A 20,289-nucleotide genomic window follows, 5' to 3' on the forward strand; every position below is an offset into this window, starting at 1 on the left:
AGCCTCCAGAGTGGAGATGACACTGGGGATGGCAGGAGGGTCCTATGAGGAGCGATTAGTTTAACTGGGCCTACATTCCTGAGAGTTTAGACAAACGAAAGGGAATCAAATTGAAATGTATAAAATTGTAAAGCAGTTGGATAGACCAATGCTGGGAGATGTTTCCCCCAGTTGGGGAATCTAGAACAGGGGATACAGTCTCAGGATGCTGGGTAGGTTATTTAGTTCTGAGGTGAGGAACTTTTCTTTCAAAGTGCGGTGAACCTGTGGAGTTTACCACCACAGAAGGCTGTGAAGACTGAATCACTGAATATATTCAAGAAAGGGAAAGATAAAGGTATCGAAGAGCATGGAGAGAGTGTGGGAACATGGTGTTGAGATTGAACGGCAGTGTCAATTGAATAAAGATCCCACATTTATTCCTCTGTATTAAAGTAAATTCAAACACAATGTTATATTGTTTTGTTGTCATGTAAACAGCTCGATTCCTTCAGCGTGAATCTTTTGTTTAGAAGAAAAAAGGGAATATTGTTACAAGAGCATAAAGTGTAAGAGTTGGGAGGTCATGTTGTGGCTGTACATTGGTTAGTCCACTGTTGGAATATTGTTTGCAATCCTGGTCTCCTTCCTATTGGAAGGATGTTGTGAAACTTGAAAGGGTTCAGAATAGATTTACAAGGATGTTGTCAGGGTTGGAGGGTATGTGCTACAGGGAGAGGCTGAACAGGCTGGGACTGTTTTCCCTGGAGCGTCAGAGGCTGAGGGGTGATCTTATAGAGGTTTATAAAATCATGAAGGGCATGGAAAGGGTAAATAGACAAGGTCTTTTCCCTGGGGTGGGGTAGTCCAGAACTATAGGGCATCGGTTTAGGGCGAGGGGGAGAAACTTTGAGAGAGACCTAGGGGGCAACTTTTTCACACAAAGGGTGGTGTGTGAATGGAATGAGCTGCCAGAGGAAATGGCATTTAAAAGGCATATGGATGGGTATATGAATCAGAAAGGTTGAGAGGGTTATGAGCCAAGTACTGGCAAGTGGAATAGATTTATTTAGGATATCTGCTCTGCTTGGATAAGTTGTTCTGAAAGGCCTGCTTCTGTGCTGTATATCTCTATGACTCTATGAGCAAAATGGGCAGCACACTGGTTAGCACTGCTGCCTCACAGCGCCAGGGACCCAGGTTCAATTCCCGCCTCAGGCAACTGTCTGTGTGAAGTTTGCACATTCTCCGACTGTCTGCGTGGGTTTCCTCCAGGTGCTCCGGTTTCCTCCCACAGTCCAAAAACACGTAGGTTATGTGAATTGGCCGTGCTAAATTACCTGTAGTGTTAGGTGAAGGGTAAATGTAGGGGAATGGATCTGGGTGGGTTGCTCTTCGGAGGGTTGGCGTGGACTTGTTGGGCCGAAGGGCCTGTTTCCACACTAAGTTACCTAATCTAATATACCTTTAAGGGGATATATCTTAAACCACTGATAATGATTACATACTTAGACAGGATGAGATATGTCGGTCTCATGTTTTGTCAGTATCTTGCAATCAGAGATGAGATTAACTCCAAAAAAAATCTATTTTACCTTCAAATAAATAATCCTATTATTATTTCACCAGTTCTGGGGTATGACTGATTCATTGACATTAAAGAGGATACAGATGAAACAGGGTGGTCAGAAATTGGCAACATTGTAATTATCACTCTCTGACCTACCTAATCATTTTCTACTTTGAAATTCTGATGATTAGTTTCAAATCCCTCCACAGCCTTGCTCCTCCAGCTCAACTTCCAAAACGTCTGCATTCCTCAAATTCTGGCCTCTTGTCCATCCTTGGCTGTACTTGTTCCATCATTAGTGGTCATGCCTTCAGCTGGCTAGGCCGCACCTCCATAAATCACTCCCTGAACCTCTCTCCCCATCTCTCTGTCCTTTATTCACTCGTTAAGGCCCAACTCTTTGACTGTTTTAAATGTTCATTTCTGGAAAGTGGGCATCACTGACAAGGCCAGTATTTGTTACCCAACCCTAAATGTCTTTGAAGAGGCAGCACAGTGGCTCAGTGGTTAGCACTGCTGCCTTACAGCACCAGGGTCCCAGGTTCAATTCCAGTCTCGGGCAACCGTCTGTGTGGAGTTTGCACAGTCTCCCAGTGTCTGCATAGGCTTCCTCCAACAGTCACAAAGATGTGCAGATCAGGTGAATTGGCCATGCTAAATTGCCCATAGTGTTAGGTATATTACCTATGGGTATATCTATATTAGTCAGAAGGAAATGGGTCTGGGTGGGTTACTCTTTGGAGGGTTGGTGTGGACTTGTTGGATGACACCAAGGAATCTAATCTAGATGATGAGTGATCTACCTATTTCTCTACGACAGTGATGAATAGACACCAAACAGTGCGCTTTGGCTATATGCCCACATCCCATGAAATTATAAAAAAACAAAAGATCCCAACAACTGGCCTGTGAAATTCCTAAGGCTATTTTGCTCCTTTGAAGGTGCCGTACAAATACATATGGTTGTTGTTGTTGTTACACGGGTAAAGACTCTACAAGCATTACCTCTTCATCCTCTCATTGTAGGAGTTTGTGATGACATTGTTTGACTCTCTCTGCCCTTTGTCAGCATAGTGCTGTAGGAAGGTATGTTTATTCCTGTACAGATAATCCACCAGATCGCCATGGCGACAGTACTCCGTAATGATGTAGATTGGACCTGCCCAAAGCAAAGTCAAAATCTCTCAGTGAGCATTAGGTCTCCATCAGCTCCTCCCTGTCACAGTCGGAGTGGTCAGTCCCTGTCACAGTTTTTAACTCAGAATGTGGAGAGAATTGAAGGTCAGAACTGGAAGGAGAGACTAAGATTAATTTTATAGCAATAACATCTGCTCAGTCATCAGAAGCAGATTCTTTAGCGAAATATTGATTTTTTTCTACTTGGAGTACAATCAGTTTCGGCTTTATGATCACAACAAGGATATCGAAAAGACTGTAGGGCAGCTTCCTGATCTATCATAGCTTCTTTTCAAACTTAGTGATAACATGCATTTGCATCTGTGGACATTGACACATACTGGGGCTCTGAACCCCTTGTCCAGATGCAAGGGACACATGAGGGCTCCTGATCCAGGGCAGACCCGAGGGCTCCTGATCCAGTGATGAGCCAGTGTCCCAGTTGCAGAGTAGACAGTGTTCCAGATTCAGGGTAAATCCAAGAACCCCAGTTTCTGGGTAGCCTCAGGCCCTAATCCAGGATATGTGCAGCTTAACAATCATTAATTTTGCCTTGTAATTTTTATGGACCATTAATAGCTTATTGTCCTTGGTCTGGGAGTGTTAACAGTGATACTACCTCTAGATGAGTTTAGCACCACGGAGGAGAAAAACTAAGTAAACTTGATTCTTACCTCCTTTGGTACAGGCTCCCATTAGATTGACAATATTTAAATGGGGGCCAAGGTGACTCATAATTTTCAGCTCCGACATCAGGGCTTGTTTCTCACTGGTCCTTGCAGTAGCTGTAAGTCACAGAGAACCAATCAGGTATTTACTTTCAGCAAGATGGTTGGGAGATGTTCAAGATGATGAAATCAATATGTTGAAGCATTGATTTAATAGTACCTTTATTGACAGCTTACTCCATCCAACATGAATACTCAGTCACAGTGGAGTGTACTGTCTACAACAGGCACTGCAGAAATTTGCCAAAAATGCTTAGACAACACCTTCCAAACCATGATTTGTACCATCCAGGAGGATGAGGGCAGCGCATACTCGGGAACGCCACTGCCTATAAGGTCCTCCTTAGGCCACTCACCCTGTTGACTTGGAAGTATATTCCTGCTGGGCCTTGGAACACGCACCCTAACAGCACTGTGGCTGTTCCTCCACCCCAGGGACTGCAATTGGTGAAGGCGGCAGCTCATCATCTTTTCCAGGATGGACAATAAATGCTAGCTGAGCCCACAATATATGCATGTTCTGGGGCAGAGATGAATGACTGCTTTAAAAACAAAACACAACCATCTTCCTGAGTGCTACGTTCGATTCCAAACAGCAGAGGGTTCTGCCTGACAATCACTGATACCAGTTTTGCAAGGGCTCCTTGATCGAATGCAGCCTTGATCCCAAACTGTCACTGTCACCTCACCTCTGCAATTCCATTCTTTTGTCCAGAGTCATAGAGATGTACATAAAGAAAGATAAATCCAAACCGGCCAATTACTGCCTCATCAGTCTACTCTCATTTATCAGTAAAATGATGGAAGGTGTCATCAACAGCAATAGCCTGCTCGCAAGTTTTAATGGACGAGTTGGATCCTTCAATCCAACACATCCATGCCAACCAGATATCCTAAATAAATCTAGTCCCACTTGCCAGCATTTGGCCCACATGCCATTAAACCCTTCCTATTCATATACCCACCCAATTGCCTTTTAAATGTTATAATTCAATCAGCCTCCACCATTTCTTCAGGCAGCTCATTCCATACACACACCAAAACGTTGCCCCTCAGGTGCCTTTTAAATCTTACCCTTCTCACCTTAAACCTATGCCCTCTAGTTTTGGATTTCCCCCACCCCAGGGAAAAGACTTTTCCTATTCACCCTATCCATGCCCCTCATGATCTTATAGACCTCTATAAAGTCACCCCTCAGCCTCTGACATTCCAGGTAAAACAGCCTCAGCCTATTCAGCCTCTACCTATAGCTCCAATCTTCCAACTCTGGCAACATCTTTGAACCCTTTCAAGCTTTACAACGTCCTTCCATGTTTGAACCAAGGCAGTAATGAGGTCAGGAGCTGAGTGACCCTGGCAGAGCCCAAACTGAGCAGGTGCTGCTAGACAGTGATGACAACACCTCCCATTACTTTGCTGATGATTGACCGATGGGCAGTAATTGGCTAGCTTCGATTTGTCCTGCTTTGTATGCAGATAATTTTCCACATTTGTTGGGTAGATGCAAGTGTTGTAACTGCACTGGAACACCACCACCACACACACACACCACTTGTGATTGTCAGCTTGCCTTCAAAAGTAAGGGCTGTTCTCTGGGTAGAAGACTGGACAGTCAGTTGGACATTAACAAATACAACATCGTTAGGGAAAGTGATTTCACTTTTTCAGAAGCTAACTATGATACAATGAGCTAAAAGTGTTTTGCAAAATGCTTGATAGGATAAATTAAAAACTTTGCTGAAAGCGTATTGCAGCGTAGTGGTTTATGCCTGTGGACTGAACAATGCAGAAAACCAGAGCTCAAATCTCACCATTGGCAGTTTGAAACTCTCAATATAGTTTTTAAGACACCAGAAAAGGTGAGGTTTGTGTCATTAAAGTCATCATGAAACTGTTACATTCTTGTAAAAATCCAAGTGGTTCAAGTATGTTCTTTAAGGATGGAAATCTGCCAATGTACCTGGTCTGGCCTCCATGTAACTCCAGACCAACAAGACACTGAACACCTGTATCAAACCTGCTATCAATGCCTCTCAGGCCAATTAGCAATTGGTAATAATTGTCAATCTATGCCCACATCCATTCCAGTAACAGACAAGCAATAAGCCTTGATGTGCAGTAAAGTCAGACTGGAGAGAGAGAGAGCTCCCCAGCAATCAGACTCTACAATGGGACAGAATGGTGTGTCAATGCAGACTCACTTTTCAACATCTTTACAGCAACTTTCATGGTGGAGTTTGAGTGACCGAGTCCATGGGCCATTGCTTCAACCACCCTGCCAAACGCTCCAGAGCCCAACGTTCGACCTGAAAAAAAAGACAATGAGCAAGGATCAGTCCCAACCATTCACAATCCCAATGCCCAGTCAACCATTCCAATACTTTCTCAACTGACCTTCCACCTCCCAGAAACTCCAGGTTGTACAAAACTCTGCAGCCTTGTATCCCTTATATCATTAGTCAATTCACTGATCTGTCATCTTTACCTAGCCTGTCATACATGTATCAATGTGGCTGACCCATAACCGTCATCAATGAGCACTCAGTTGCATAAACTAATACAGATGGATTGTCTCAGGCAGCTCATTGCCTCCTTTTACATAGAAATATAGAAGATAAGAGCAGGAGGCCATTCAGCCCTTTGAGCCTGCTTTGCCATTCATCACTATCATGGCTGATCATCCAACTCAATAGCCTAATCCTTCTTTCTCTCCGTAGCCTTTGATCCCATTCGCTCCAACTGTTATATTTAGCTGTCTCTTGAATACATTCGATATTTTGGCATCAACTACTTCCTGTGGTAAATGAATTCCACAGGCTCACCACTCTTTGGATGAAGAAATGTCTCATCTCTGTCCGAAATGGTCCATCCTGAATCCGCAGACTGTGACCCCTGGCTCTGAACACATCTCCCATCGAGAGCATTATAAGATAATCAGAGGGTTAGATAGAGTGGACAGTGAGAGCCTTTTTCCTCTGATAGTGATGGCTAGCATGAGGGAACATAGGTTTAAATTGAGGGGTGATAGACATAGTACAGATGTCTTTAGTTAGAGAGTAATATGGGCTTGCAACGCCCTGCCTGCAACAGTAGTGGACTCACCAACTTTAAGGGCAGTTAAACGGTCACTGGATAAACATATGGATGGAAATGGAATAGTGTAGGTTAGATAGGCTTCAGATTGTTGCGCTGACCTGTAGAACCATCAAGGGCCAAAGGGCCATGTACTGCACTGTAATGTTCAATGCTCTAACATCCTCTCTACACCTACCCTCTCTAGTCCTGTTAGAATTTTACAAATCTTTATGAGATCCCACTCATTCATCTGAACTCCTGCAAAAAACAATCCTAACTTACTCAATCTCTCCTCAAACATCAGTCCCACTGGAATCATCCAGGACAATCAGGGAAGGGGAGGAAATGTTGGCCTGGCCAGTGATACCCACACAGAGTCATAGCGATGTACAGCACAGAAACAGGCCCTTCGGTCCACTACGTCCATGTCGACCAGGTATCCTAACATAATCGAGTCCCACTTGCCAGCACTTGGACCATATCCCTCTAAACCCTTCCTATTCATATACCCATTCAGATGCCTTTTAAGTACTGTAGTTGTCCTAGCCTCCACCACTTCCTCTGGCAGCTCATTCCATACACACACCACCGTCTGTGTGAAAAGGTCCCCCTCCACGTCCCTTTTATAACTTTCCTCTCTTATCATGAATATATGCCCTCTAGTTCTGGACTCCCCCACCCCAGGGAAAAGACTTTGTATATTTATCCTATCCATGCCCCTCATGACTTTATAAACATGTATAAGGTCACCCCCTCGGCCTCCAATGCTCCAGGGAAAACAGCCCCAGCCTATTCAGCCTCTTCCTGTAGCTCAAATCCCCCAATCCTGGCAACATCCTTGTAAATCTTTTCTGAACTCTTTCAAATTTCAAAACATCCTTCTGGTAGGAAGGAGACATCCCTCAGAAAAATAAAACTGAAGGTTCAAATCAGATTTAATATGACTTCTCTGATTTTTAATCCTCTTCCTTTGGAATCGAAACCCAATTTCTCTGCAATGGTTGGTGGAGTGTTCATCAATTGCATTTCTCATCTCCTTCAGTTCTTGTAGGGAGTTCAGGGAATCAATGGTTCAATCTGAAGAGCAGCAATCTTTTCAGTTACACATGATCAATCAAGCTCAAGTGTAATCTTCAGGGCAGAATGGGCAATGTCAGTTCAGGAGGTAATTGGGACAGGGAAATGCAAGAAAATTTCAGTCAAAGGAACTCAAGAGGCCATTCCGCCCCTCAAGCCTGTTTAACGTGACTACGGACAATCTGTAACCAGATACCACAGTATCCCTCAAAATATTTTTGGATAACAAAGTTGCATCATTCTGAAGTTCAGAATTAACAATGGGGAGGTCATGGCCTCCCAATGGTATCATCACTGAACTGTTAATCCAGAGACCCAGAGATTGTTCTGGGGACCTGGGTCTGAATCCTTCCACTGCTGCCGGTGAGATTTAAATTCAATAAAAACCTGGAGTTAAGAGTCTAACAATCTAATTGATTGTCAGGAAATCCAGACCCATTGCAATGTAGCTCTGGGATGGACAATAAATGCTGGCCTAGCCAGTGACATCCACATCCTGTGAATGATTAGAAATAATATGGCCATTTGGGATAGAGAGTAGACTGCCTTTGTGTGTAAGATTTGTTTGATGATTTCATCCCTGAAAGGGCTGGTTCTAATGTTTAGATGATAGGCACCCCCCCCAGCCCTAGAAGTCACAACTGGTGGAAATAGCTATAGAGTGAGAAATTCTGTTACCCTTACTCACCCTTAAAATATTTAAATTCCTGAGAATACAATGCTCATTTGTGTAATCTCTTCTAGCATTTTTACCAGAGAGTCTGGTAAATAGATCCTGCACTTTGCCCAGAGACAATAGCTGCTTTCCATTGTGGCCAGGATGGTTTGCAGTTCTCCAGCTGTGATCCAATCACTGTTTAAGCATGAATCCTTCCCACTTTCTGCTCCCATTTTAATCCTCAGGTGGAATTTCAGGTAGGTGAATGGTGCTCTTGCCTGCCACAGGCAGATCCAGCAAGAGACTCACATCAGCTCCCCTGGGAAATGTCTCTTGGTCAGGCAAGGTGGCCTTCAGTGGAATCTCATTTTGTTCCCAATCAGGGACTGAACGAGGGGCTTCCCCTCCAACAGAGCAAGGTGAAACAAGCAAACCCATGTTTAGGATTCCTGTTGGGGAAAACTCTTTCTCCTGTTGATGGTTTACTATCAGTGATGGTTGGATGATGCTGTTAAGTGGGGTATTTGTGGAAGACCATCCAATAGAGAACCTCTCTGAGGCTTAATCGAGTAGAGGTGGAACGATAAGAGCCCCCATCTTGCATCCTCCTGTCTGATTAAATTCTCCCTGCCTCAAAACTTAGCGCCCCAGCAGTTGGGCATTAAATGGTGTTCCCAGGCATTCTGTTAATTCTTAAATCCTATTGAGGTTGGAGGGTAGAGAATAAAAACATAAACAAGTCACTCTCTACAGCTTCCAAACCACAAAAAATCTTGATGTAACCAAATAGGCAGAGACCACAGCTGGATGCAGCTATGTGCACCAAAGCGCAACATCTGGACGTGGCAACAGAATCACTGAACATCTGGATACAGTCACATCAGCCACAGGCACATCTGGGCATGGACAGACATGGTGCAGGCAATATCTAGATGCAGCTGCTCATGTAGTGGTTGCAGCTGTATTAACTGGAAGCACATCTGGATGTGAATATTTACAGACAACCTGAAAGGAAAGTGGGTAAGTGGAATCCACAGTCTAATCCAACCTCATTCCAAGTGCGGCTCTGCACTTCAGTAAATGGGGAAATAGAGAGAGGCAGATGTAGCCTTGCAGCTCTATCACATGACTACCCTTTATCTTCTGCATTGCCAAATTGCTTAGCACTGAAATTTCATCCACATCCCTACCACTCTATTGCTCTCTTGACTCTTCCCTTCCCTCCAGCTTGCAATTTCCACCCTCTGTGAACATTATCCCATCCAAAACTCAAACGAGTCTACAAGTGTCATGTATCAGCTCTCTGACCTACATTGCTCACCCCCTGGTAATACAGAGTTGACAATCCTCATCCCTCCAACTTCTCACTCTTTCCCCTCTCTCTATAGCTTTCTCCAGACTTACAACTCCCTGTGCAACCTACAACCTTACGATCTGTGCGCTCCTCCAATTCAGGCTTCCTATGCATTCCCCAATTAAATCGCTGCACTAATAACTGAGTGGACCAAGTTCTGGAATTACCTCTCCCCAAACATGTATAGGATGTACAGAAAAGGAACAAGCAATTTGGTCTGATCAGCCCATGCTGATTTTCAGGTTCCACTTGAGTCTTCCATTTTTTCTCCTCTAAACCCACCATCATCTCCCTTCACCTCACTGCTCACCTCATTTCCCCTTAAATACATCTATACTGTAAGCTTTAAACATACTCTGTTGGCAGCAAGCTTCACGTTTATTTTTATTTACTCAAGGGACCTGGGCATTGCTTCTGGCCAATATTCATTGCCTGTGCCTAGTTACCCTTTAACAGGTAGTGGTGAGCTATCTTGAACTGCTGTAATCTCACCACTCTCTGGATAAACAGGTTTCTTCTGAGTTTAAACAGAATTATTTCATGGGATATGGATGTTGCTGGCAGGGCCACCATTTCATATCCATCACTAAGTGTCTTTGAACTGAGTGGCTCGGAGAGCGGTTAAGAGTCAATCACATTGCTGTGGGGTCTGGAGTCACATGTAGGCCAGACCGGGTAAGGATGGCAGATTTTCGTCCCCGAAAGGTCATGAATGAATCAGATGGGTTTTCATGACAATCGATGTGCAATTTATAAAAACTGAATGAACTGTGGATGGGGAAGGGTCACTGGACCCAAAACGTTAACTCTGATTTCCCTCCACAGATGTTGCCAGATCTGCTGAGCTTTTCCAGCAATTTTGGTTTTTGTCTCTGATGCGTGATTCATGGTCACCAACACAGAGCCCAGGTTTATCCTCCTGCATTATTATTTATTAATTGATTGAATTTCAATTCCTCCAGCTGCCTGGGTTGAGGATTGAACCCATGTCCTCAACTGGAACCTCTGGATGAGAAGCCCAGTGACATTATCACTATCTTCACAAATTCCCTGTTGAGTTTGTTGAGGCCCATCATTTATTGTTAGTTTCTAGTTAGACCCTTCCCTATAAAATGAAACATTCTTTCTTTGCTCACTGTATCAAAACCTTCTCATTCTATCAGATCTGCTTTAGTCTTTTATCCTCCTCTAACATTAATGCTCCACCTTCAGATTCTGCTCCCTACACTAAAAGAGGTCTTACTATGTTGAAGTCATTACACAAATGCAAGTTATGTTTCTTTTTCTGGATGGCGCACTGTGGTTTCATACCCAGAGAAAGCTGGTTCCTGGGGAACTCCCAGCTTGAATCGTATGGAAGTTGCATTGGGTCAACGTAAATGTACTCGTGTCCATCCGAACTGATGGATTCAATGACCTTCCAGCGAATTTCATAGCGAGGCTTCTGCAAAAAACACAGAAATAAGAAGTGGTGAAAGAAGCAAAGTAAGTGCTTGAAAGAGGCCTCTCAGACTCCCGAGGTAAAAACAATGACTGCGGATGCTGGAAACCAGATTCTGGATTAGTGGTGCTGGAAGAGCACAGCAGTTCAGGCAGCATCCAAGGAGCAGTAAAATCGACGTTTCGGACAAAAGCCCTTCATCAGGAATACAGACAGAGAGCCTGAAGGGTGGAGAGATAAGTGAGAGGAGGGTGGGGGTGGGGAGAAAGTAGCATTGAGTACAATAGGTGAGTGGGGGAGGGGATGAAAGAGATAAGTGGAATGGATAGAAGATAGGCAGATAGAACAAGTCATGGGGACAGTGCTGAGCCTCCCGCAACATTCAATTGATCTGTAACAAGTAAATTTCCTTGCTTTTGTGCCATAGGATTTTGATCAGTGAGGGTTAAAAGGGTTCTCAGCTCCAGTTTTAAACATTTGAACTGACCCTACACCTCAAAAACATCTTGGGGAGTGGCTTTCAGACTCCCATCATGCTTTGTAAGAGGATGTGCTGCCCTTCTTGAACAACCTAGCCCTAACTTTAAGGCCTTGTCTCTTTGTACTGAGTTCTCCCCATTAGAGGGATTAATTGCTCTCGACCTATCATATCAAATCCCTTAAATACTTCAAGTTAGATCACAGCTTTATTCTTTTTGCTCAAACTTAGCTTATTCAACCTATCAGTATAATTTTCACTCTTTTTATTTTAAGTATTATTCCACAGAATCTGCACTGTTCCTTTTCAAGAGGTCTACAGTGTTCCTGTTCTTTAGTATTCAGATTTCACCACAGCTCTGCAAGGATTGTAGTACAGTCCCCATTCCTTTGTATTCCAATCCCTTTGAGATAAAGGTCAATAATCTCTGGGCCTTTCGGGTGATTTTCTGTACCACCAATCCAAAGTCACTAAAGAGACTGGCGAGGAGGGTAAAGGTGTAACACACACACACACACACACACACACACACACGGAGGCAGAAGTCAAATGAGAAACTTAGTGGGTGAAGTGGGGGTCAAGCTGGGCTGTATTACCAAAGGAATTCATCAGTCAGGCTGAGGGGATACATGAGGTAAAGAGGGAAGGAGGTTTATCTCATTGAGAGAGGAATGGGTTGTATGTGGTGGAATAACAGTACAATTATGAATCACTGTCTTTAGAGTCCGTATCCTAGCGACTGTCAGTATCTGTCAATTGTGGACTGCAGCAGTTTCAGGAAAGCAGCTCACCACCCGAGAGAGAGTACAGTGAGAGTCAGTCCATGTGGAACCTGTACCCCAGTGAGAGTCAGTCTGTGTGGAACTGGAACACAGTGAAAATCAGTACCTTTAAGTGAGAGAGAGAGAAAATGTGTTTTTCATTAGTAATTACTGAAGTGGCTCTCAGCCAGAATTGAAACCTGCTGCTCCTGTAATAATGAATTCTTCTGCAACATTTTGGAGTGATCAGCTGACTATCGCTAGCATTGGCATCAAATTAAACAAAGTACCTCTTGTCATTTAACATTACACTCACAAATTAGATAGAACTGAAATACTGGCTTTAAACCAAGTTCTTGCTCTTGAAAATATTACCATGAGGAAATGACTTTACTGGTCTGCAATGTGCTGATTTAGTTCCTGATAATATCAGTAGTGTAGGGGCCTATGCTGCACCTGTGCAATGAGGAGTGATACCAAAGGGAGGCAGTGTACTGGCTCAGTTCAGGATAATACCAGGGGGAGGCTCTAAAACTATCATCCACCGCACCAGATAGTGAGCAATGTTGTATAAATGTTGCTGTATTAACATGTTTGAAGAGACATCACTTTGGGAAGTTTAACTTGTAAATAAGTCAAATACATGGATGTTGTTTTAAGATCACAGTCTCTTTGAATTGTAGCATTTGAGCACTTTTTCTATAAATTACTATGTATTAAATACATCAGTTTAGCAGTAAATATATTCACCAGATATCTTCAGGTGCAACGGTACATAGGAACAGAAGTAGGCCATTCAGCTTGTTGAACCCACGTCACCATTTAGTACAACTGTGGTTGGTTGTACACTTTAATGCCTTTTATCCACAGTGTCTCCATAATCCTTTATGCCATTGGTAATCATACGTCTATCCATCTCTACTTTAAATATGCTTAGCTAACAGAATCTACATGCCTCGTTTATGTTACACTTAGATAATGAAAGAGTATTACCACAAGGTGCATAGCTGGGATTTATGTTTTACAGAACAAGGAAGAAAGCAGGATTACAAGGTTGAAGGTCAATGGGAGCGACAGAAAACAAAATGATCCACAAGTGCTCACTGTACAGAAATCAGAAGAAAAATAACATTTATTCACAAACTGAGAGGTGGCTAGGTTTGTGCAAGCGGACAGGTGTTTCAAATTCAAACATGCCTATCTATCGGGACACAATGGCCTAGGCTATTTAATCCAGTCTAGGATTAACCCATTATTACTAGACTATTTAATCCAGGGCAACAAAGTGAGGACTGCAAATGCTGGAAAAGAACAGCAGGTCAGGCAGCATCTGAGGAGCTCCTGCTCCTCGGATGCTGCCTGACCTGCTGTGCTTTTCCAGCACCACTCTGATCTATTTAATCCAGGGAGTCAGGTAATGTTCAGGGGACTAGGATTCAAATCCTGTCACAGCAGATAGTGAAATTTGAATTCAGTTTAAAAATGAATCTGATGTTAACCATGATCTAATTGTCATGAAAAACCACCTGGTTCACTAATTCCTTTTAGGGAAGGAAATTGCCCTCCCTATCTGGACTGGCCTCCAGACCCACAGAAATGTGGTTAACCCCCATCAGCCCTCTGGGTAATTAGGGATGTGCAATAAATACTAGACTAGCCAGTGATGCCCTCATCCCATGAATTAATAGAAAAATGCTATTTTAAATTTGAATGGTTGTCTGGAGTCAGTCCCAAGTTGAACAAAGAGAAAAAAAAATCACACCCGAATTTAAACAACAATAATAAAAGAAGGCTGCATTCAGAAATAGGAGCCAACAGAATATGCCCCAAAACAAGTTTCAAACCGATATTGAGAGCGCAACACTAAATATCTCGTTGAAAGCATAGAAGGAGTTCATCTAAGTTGAATGTAAAGTGAAAAGACAAAAGAAAAGAAGGAATAATAATTGAACTGGAAACCATGGATCTCCTATCGGAGTTCAAACCTTTAAATCAAAGGCTACAGCTATACTTCATACAGCTGGTTTTGAAGAACTGGTTACACAAACTGTGATATTATCCATTGCAATTGGTAACATGGATTTACACAGAATCAATACATCAGGATTACCTGAAGTGGGCTAGAAGATATGGAAAGTGCTAAAAGATCACCTGCAAGTAAGAGCCAACTTTAGAATTCATTGCTTAGAATTGATACCCCACAGGCAAAACCAAAGGGATTAATCAGTCCGTTTGTCAGTAGATGCCATAACAAGGGCAACGAATGAAACTTTGCAAATGCTCAATTGTTGGATTGGATAATGGAGTTGGGGTTTGCCTGTATTCCTAATGACGTCTTCCCAAAAGACCCACACTAGATCAGTCCAGGATTTACAACCATTGTGCCTGGCTGGGTTTGCTTTTAAATGAAGTGAAGTAACTCCGCAAAGGCTGGTATCCCATCACCAAGTCACCCTTTAATTACACACGGACAGTCCTTAACACTGATCCAGCTTTCTCAGAGCCAGCTATCAGAGTGAACAGGTTGCTTGATGCTCCTGTTTATATCTGTCAGCTAAGGGACAGTTCAACGGCAGGGAACTCATATTCTCCGATGTCCACTTAGCTGATGTCATTACAACCACTGTATGAAGTTTCAAAGACAATGCCAATTGCAGCTCACAGAAGATCAATTAACCTTCCCAGAAAGTGCATTGTTCACATATAAGAAAACATTAATTAGGAGCTGGATTACATGGAATACGTTGGCATAATTTGCTATGTGGATCACTTTGTAGATTGGTGTAGGGCAATTACTTGCATAAAAAAGCAAGAAAGTGCAATCAAGATATGTCAACATCTAAGACATCTAAAGCCCTCCTTAAATGAAATGCCCAGAGAGGAACTGAATCCCAAGTTCACAGGAACTGAATTATTTTCCAGCTGGATGCAAAACATGGGTATTGGTGAAGGGCTGATGAAGGGCTTATGCCCAAAATGTCAATTGGCCTTCTCAAATGCTGCCTGACCTGTGCTTTTCCAGCACCACACTCTCGACTCTGATCTCCAGCATCTGCAGTCTTCACATTCTCCTATTGGTCAACGCAATCATAGAATCTAGAATTTGGAAGCACCCATTTGGCCCATCTCAAGTCCATAGCAACCCTCTGAAGAGCATCCCACACAGACCCACCTCCCTATCTTATTTCTGCATTTCCCATGGCTAATCCACCTGGCCTGCACATCCCTGGACACTTTGGGCGATTCAGCATGGCCAACCCACCTAACTTGCACATCTTTGGATCGCGGGAGGAAACACACGCAGACACAGGGAGCATGTGCAAACACCACATTGGCAGTGAACCAAGACTGGGATTGAACCTAGGTCTGTGGCACTGTGAAGCAGCAGTGCTAACCACTGAGCCACCGTGTTACCATTTGCGGCACAATACAGTCACCATGGAATCTCAAGAGTCAGAACGACATTTGGGAAGTATTGATTCCAGTGGCTACGTTTTGGTTTGTCTCTCAGTAAAGGTCTATTGCAGCACAATTCGGACAGTATTACAGAAAGTGTTTCTGAATGCACGTGCATTATGATAATAATGTGGTCATTGACAAAACTGAAGAGGAGCACATTTGGGATGTTCACTCCCTGTTGGCAATTGCTCATTTTCAAGAAGTGCTGGGTGAATGCAGGTTAAATCAACATTTTCGATATAATCAGTTTGCAGAATCTGTCCTGACCCAGACAAAGTCAAAGACATGTGACAAATGCCTACACCACATGACAATGAAGAATCGCAGGGGTGGCTTGGATTCTTCATCTTCTTGGCACCACACATTCCCAAATTTTCCAACAACACATCAAAGAGAAAGCTCCTAAAGAAGAACTCACCATATGTATGGTAGGAGGAGCTAGCAACATATTTGAGTCTCCAAAACAAGTACTTTCAGCAGAAAACTGCACTACAACCCCAAGAGGCAATTCTGAAACTCAAATGTTTTGCAGAAAAGGCTAGGACTGTTCATTACATAAGATAGCAAATGAATTGTATTTAGATCCAAAAGTCTGACATCAGCATTTGTTTCCAATTGAACATGAAACAGTTGATCATGTATTTGGCATCACAAGTTTCCATATGTACCTGTTAAGTAGGCAATTCACTGTGGGAACAGATTACAAACCACAGGAAATGATTCAGTGCAACCACTAATAAGTGCACCACCACCTTTTACCACAACAACTTCTGGCAAAAATACCAGGATAGGACCTTGATATTTTTAATAAACATAGCACCAAAATGGTCACACTGAGTATGTCAATCAGAATTCCTATCCCAAACATAGATGCGCACACAAAAACAGGAATTGCTGGAAAAGCTCAGCTGGTCTGGCAGCATCTGTGGAGGGAAATCAGAGTTAACATTTCAGGTCGAGTGACCCTTCCTCAGAATTTCCCAGAATAGGTGTGAGGAAGGGTCACTCGACCAGAAATGTTAACTCTTGATTTCTCGCCACAGATGCTGCCAGACCTGCTGAGCTTTTCCAGCAATTTGTTTTTGTTTCTGATTTCCAGCATTTGTAGTTCTTTCCGTTTTTGTTATAGAATGAAGACATCACAGACACTCCATTGATTTAGAATAGACATCAAGGTGGAAGATGTGCTCAAAATCAGTCTGCTGCACTTTGATCAAAATGACTATGACCAACTTCAACTGGAACTAGATAATGACCTGCAACTGAAGCCACTGTGGAACATTAATATAGGATGGCCTGCCCTTTCATCTCCATATTGATTTAGCCCTTCCCCCTCTCCCTCACCTTTGATGATCTGTATTATCCTTAATCGGCTTTGTATGTAAATTGATCAATTGGAAAACATGGGTGATGGTTAAATTGATGAAAAAACTACCAAGGGAAATAAAATTAGTTGCATGTAACAGCACTTCTGGTTATAGGAACAACTCCAAGAGTGGTCAGAGGGCTCTTGTGGCTCAGTGATAGTGCCCCAACCTCTGAGCCAGAAGACCTGGGCTCAAACCCCACCTTAAAATCTGATTGAAGATTTGTAGCTCGGGTATCCGTTGTTGTGGTTCTGCTCGTCGAGCTGGAAGTTTTTGCTGCAAACGTTTCGTTCCCTGGCTAGGGAACATCATCAGTGCTGTTGGAGCCTCATGTGAAGCGCTGCTTTGATGTTTCTTCCGGTATTTCCCACATACAAATCACTGCAGCTGAAACGGACACCCGGAAGCAGCAAGAACAAACCAATATAAATACCGGAAGAAACATCAAAGCAGCGCTTCACACGAGGCTCCAACAGCACTGATGATGTTCCCTAGCCAGGGAACAAAACATTTGCAGCAAAAACTTCCAGCTCGGCGAGCAGAACCACAACATCAAACCCCACCTGTTCCAGAGCTGTGTTAAAACATATCTGAATGGGCTAAATAAAAAATATCTGTAGAAAGGTGGCTTGACATGATAAAAGAATTGTCAGACATCCTCAGCTGCTTTGCCCTACTGAGATGAGCTTGATACCTGAAGGAGCACTACCTTCAAAAGGAAAACAAATTGTTGTGTCAAAGCTCTTTGCCAGGACGTATTGCTGCAGAAGGAGCAAGGACATGTGGGCATTGGTGGCTAATCCATGATCTTGTCTATTGGGCAGTTAACATTGAAGTGTGTTGGCAATGCCAGAAATGCCAGGTCATTTTGACCCATCAAATCGCTTGTGGACTTCAGTAAACTGAAGAGAGCAGAATTGAAAGTCGAAGGCCATGGAAAGGTTGTTCTCTGTGCTGAGGGTTATGGTTAGGGTTAGCCATGGTCAGGTCTCAGTGAGATTGCTCACTCTCATCATTTTCGAACATCAGTCTCTTACCTTCCGCCAAACCACAACCAGGACCACTAATGAGATGACAATGATGACCAACAAAACCAGGATGGTGGCCACAGTGACCAGCTGAGACTGGATACCTGAAGGAGGAAAAATTGGGAAAGGTGAGTAGTTGCTGTCCAGAAAGGAGTATGTGAGATAGTATAAACAACCAACAGTGGCTCTGTGGTATACAACACAGCGAAATTTACATTATAGAAAAGCAAAAGTCTTGTATTTCTGTGATGGCACGCACAAACTCTGGACACCCTAGTACGCTTCCCCGCCAATGAAATGTCGCAGTGTCTGTTGTAATATCAGAAATGGGGCAGCTCAACTTGCACTCAGCAAACTCCCCAGATAACAACGTGTTCCTAAAACCCTGTGCAACATTGGTTGTGAAATAAATATTAGCTCCAGGACAACAGGGAGACCTTGCCTACTCATCTTCAACCAACTGGCAGTGGGGTCATCCACATAGAGGGCAGATAGAATACTGGTTTAACTCCTTCAAAACGCAGTATGGCATGCTCCCTGCACTGCAATGGAGTATCAGCCTGTTATAGTCACTGAAGTTTCCAAAGTGGGGCTTGAACCCAGAAATGACTGGTTTAGAGACAAGAGATCTATTCCCACTGAGTCACTGTAAGGCCAGAATATTTGAATAATTTTCACATTTTGCTTTCTCGTTGAGGATACTCGCTCATTATTGTTCGGTGTCAAACATTGGGTTCTCTGTTCTGGAGCTGTATGGGTACAGGCACTGATCATAAGAGATGAAAATGTGTTGCTGGTTAAAGCACAGCAGGTTAGGCAGCATCCAAGGAATAGGAAATTCGACGTTTCGGGCATAAGCCCTTCATCAGGAATCATTCCTGATGAAGGGCTTATGCCCGAAACGTCGAATTTCCTATTCCTTGGATGCTGCCTAACCTGCTGTGCTTTAACCAGCAACACATTTTCAGCTCTGATCTCCAGCATCTGCAGACCTCATTTTTTACCCACTAATCATAAGAGCCACACATAATGGATAAAAATGGTTAGAAACACTGTTTGGATGAGGGAGTTCAGTACCATTTCAAACAAGGAAGATCGTTGCGACTTGTGTGGAAACTAATATTATTTATACCTCATCTGAGGGGTGACCTCATAGAGGTTTACAAAATTATGAGGGACATGGATAGGATAAACAGACAAAGTCTTTTCCCTGGGGTCAGGGAGTCCAGAACTAGAGGGCATAGGTTTAGGGTGAGAGGGGAAAGATATAAAAGAGACCTAAGGGGCAACCTTTTCACGCAGAGGGTGGTATGTGTATGGAATGAGCTGCCAGAGGATGTGGTGGAGGCTGGTACAATTGCAACATTTAAGAGGCATTTGGATGGGTATATGAAGAGAAAGGGTTTGAAGGGATATGGGCCGGGTGCTGGCAGGTGGGACTAGATTTTGTTGGGATATCTGGTTAGTGTGGACAGGTTGGACCGAAGGGTCTGTTTCCATGCTGTACATCTCTATGACTCTATCTCATCTGATATTTAGTTGTATTTGGCAACAGAATCTTTACAATGACATTCTGGTAAGTCTAAGGCCACAATTGCAGCCAATGTCTTGTGTTCCTACCCATTCTCGGATATTTTCACACAGGATTTAGGGATGTGTTCTTCCTGTCCAATACAAGTGACCCCCGTTGGGCTGCTATGTTGCCAGTTGGAGGCCAGACACTTCCACATGGGGAAGATGAAAAATTACGCACACAAATGGTTATATTAAGCTGGCATGTCAATACAATCAGCTTTCACAAGTCAACCCTTTTAGCTCTTATAAAACTGCACTGGACTCTTTTAAAGTAGAATAAATCTACCCCGAGGTCCAGAGTCCAGAACTGAATGCAATTATTCCAGATGAGATACGACCAGAGCTTTGTATGGCTGTGATGTTACTTCTGGACCTTGGTTCTTCAGCTTTGTGAGTGGGAGCTGACCCACTGTCTCTCTCTGTGTCTGCCTAGTCTCTGTGCTCTATTATTCTGCTGTTCCCAACTCCGTCTCCTCCCGCCATCTCTCCTCTCCCCTCCCCTCCACCGTTCTGGTCTGCTCCCTTCCCAGCCATGCAGCCTCTTCATTCCCAGCTCAGAGTTC

General features: G+C 43.4%; 1 protein-coding gene across 3 annotated transcripts in view; it reads right to left on the bottom strand.

Annotated features, from left to right (window-relative positions):
* The window catches only part of pdgfrb (platelet-derived growth factor receptor, beta polypeptide), a 131,875-nt gene that overhangs the window by 26,706 nt on the left and 84,880 nt on the right, over nucleotides 1-20,289 (bottom strand). For all 3 annotated transcript variants that reach the window (XM_060837409.1, XM_060837408.1, XM_060837407.1), the window contains exons 11-15: nucleotides 18,161-18,255; nucleotides 10,929-11,061; nucleotides 5,655-5,759; nucleotides 3,400-3,510; nucleotides 2,555-2,708 (exon numbers count right to left, since the gene is read on the bottom strand). In XM_060837409.1, the coding sequence (XP_060693392.1) occupies nucleotides 2,555-2,708; nucleotides 3,400-3,510; nucleotides 5,655-5,759; nucleotides 10,929-11,061; nucleotides 18,161-18,255 (598 nt within the window). The remainder of the gene's footprint in view (nucleotides 1-2,554; nucleotides 2,709-3,399; nucleotides 3,511-5,654; nucleotides 5,760-10,928; nucleotides 11,062-18,160; nucleotides 18,256-20,289) is intronic.

The sequence above is a fragment of the Hemiscyllium ocellatum genome, chromosome 16 (assembly GCF_020745735.1).
Source record: "Hemiscyllium ocellatum isolate sHemOce1 chromosome 16, sHemOce1.pat.X.cur, whole genome shotgun sequence".
NCBI lineage: Eukaryota > Metazoa > Chordata > Chondrichthyes > Orectolobiformes > Hemiscylliidae > Hemiscyllium > Hemiscyllium ocellatum.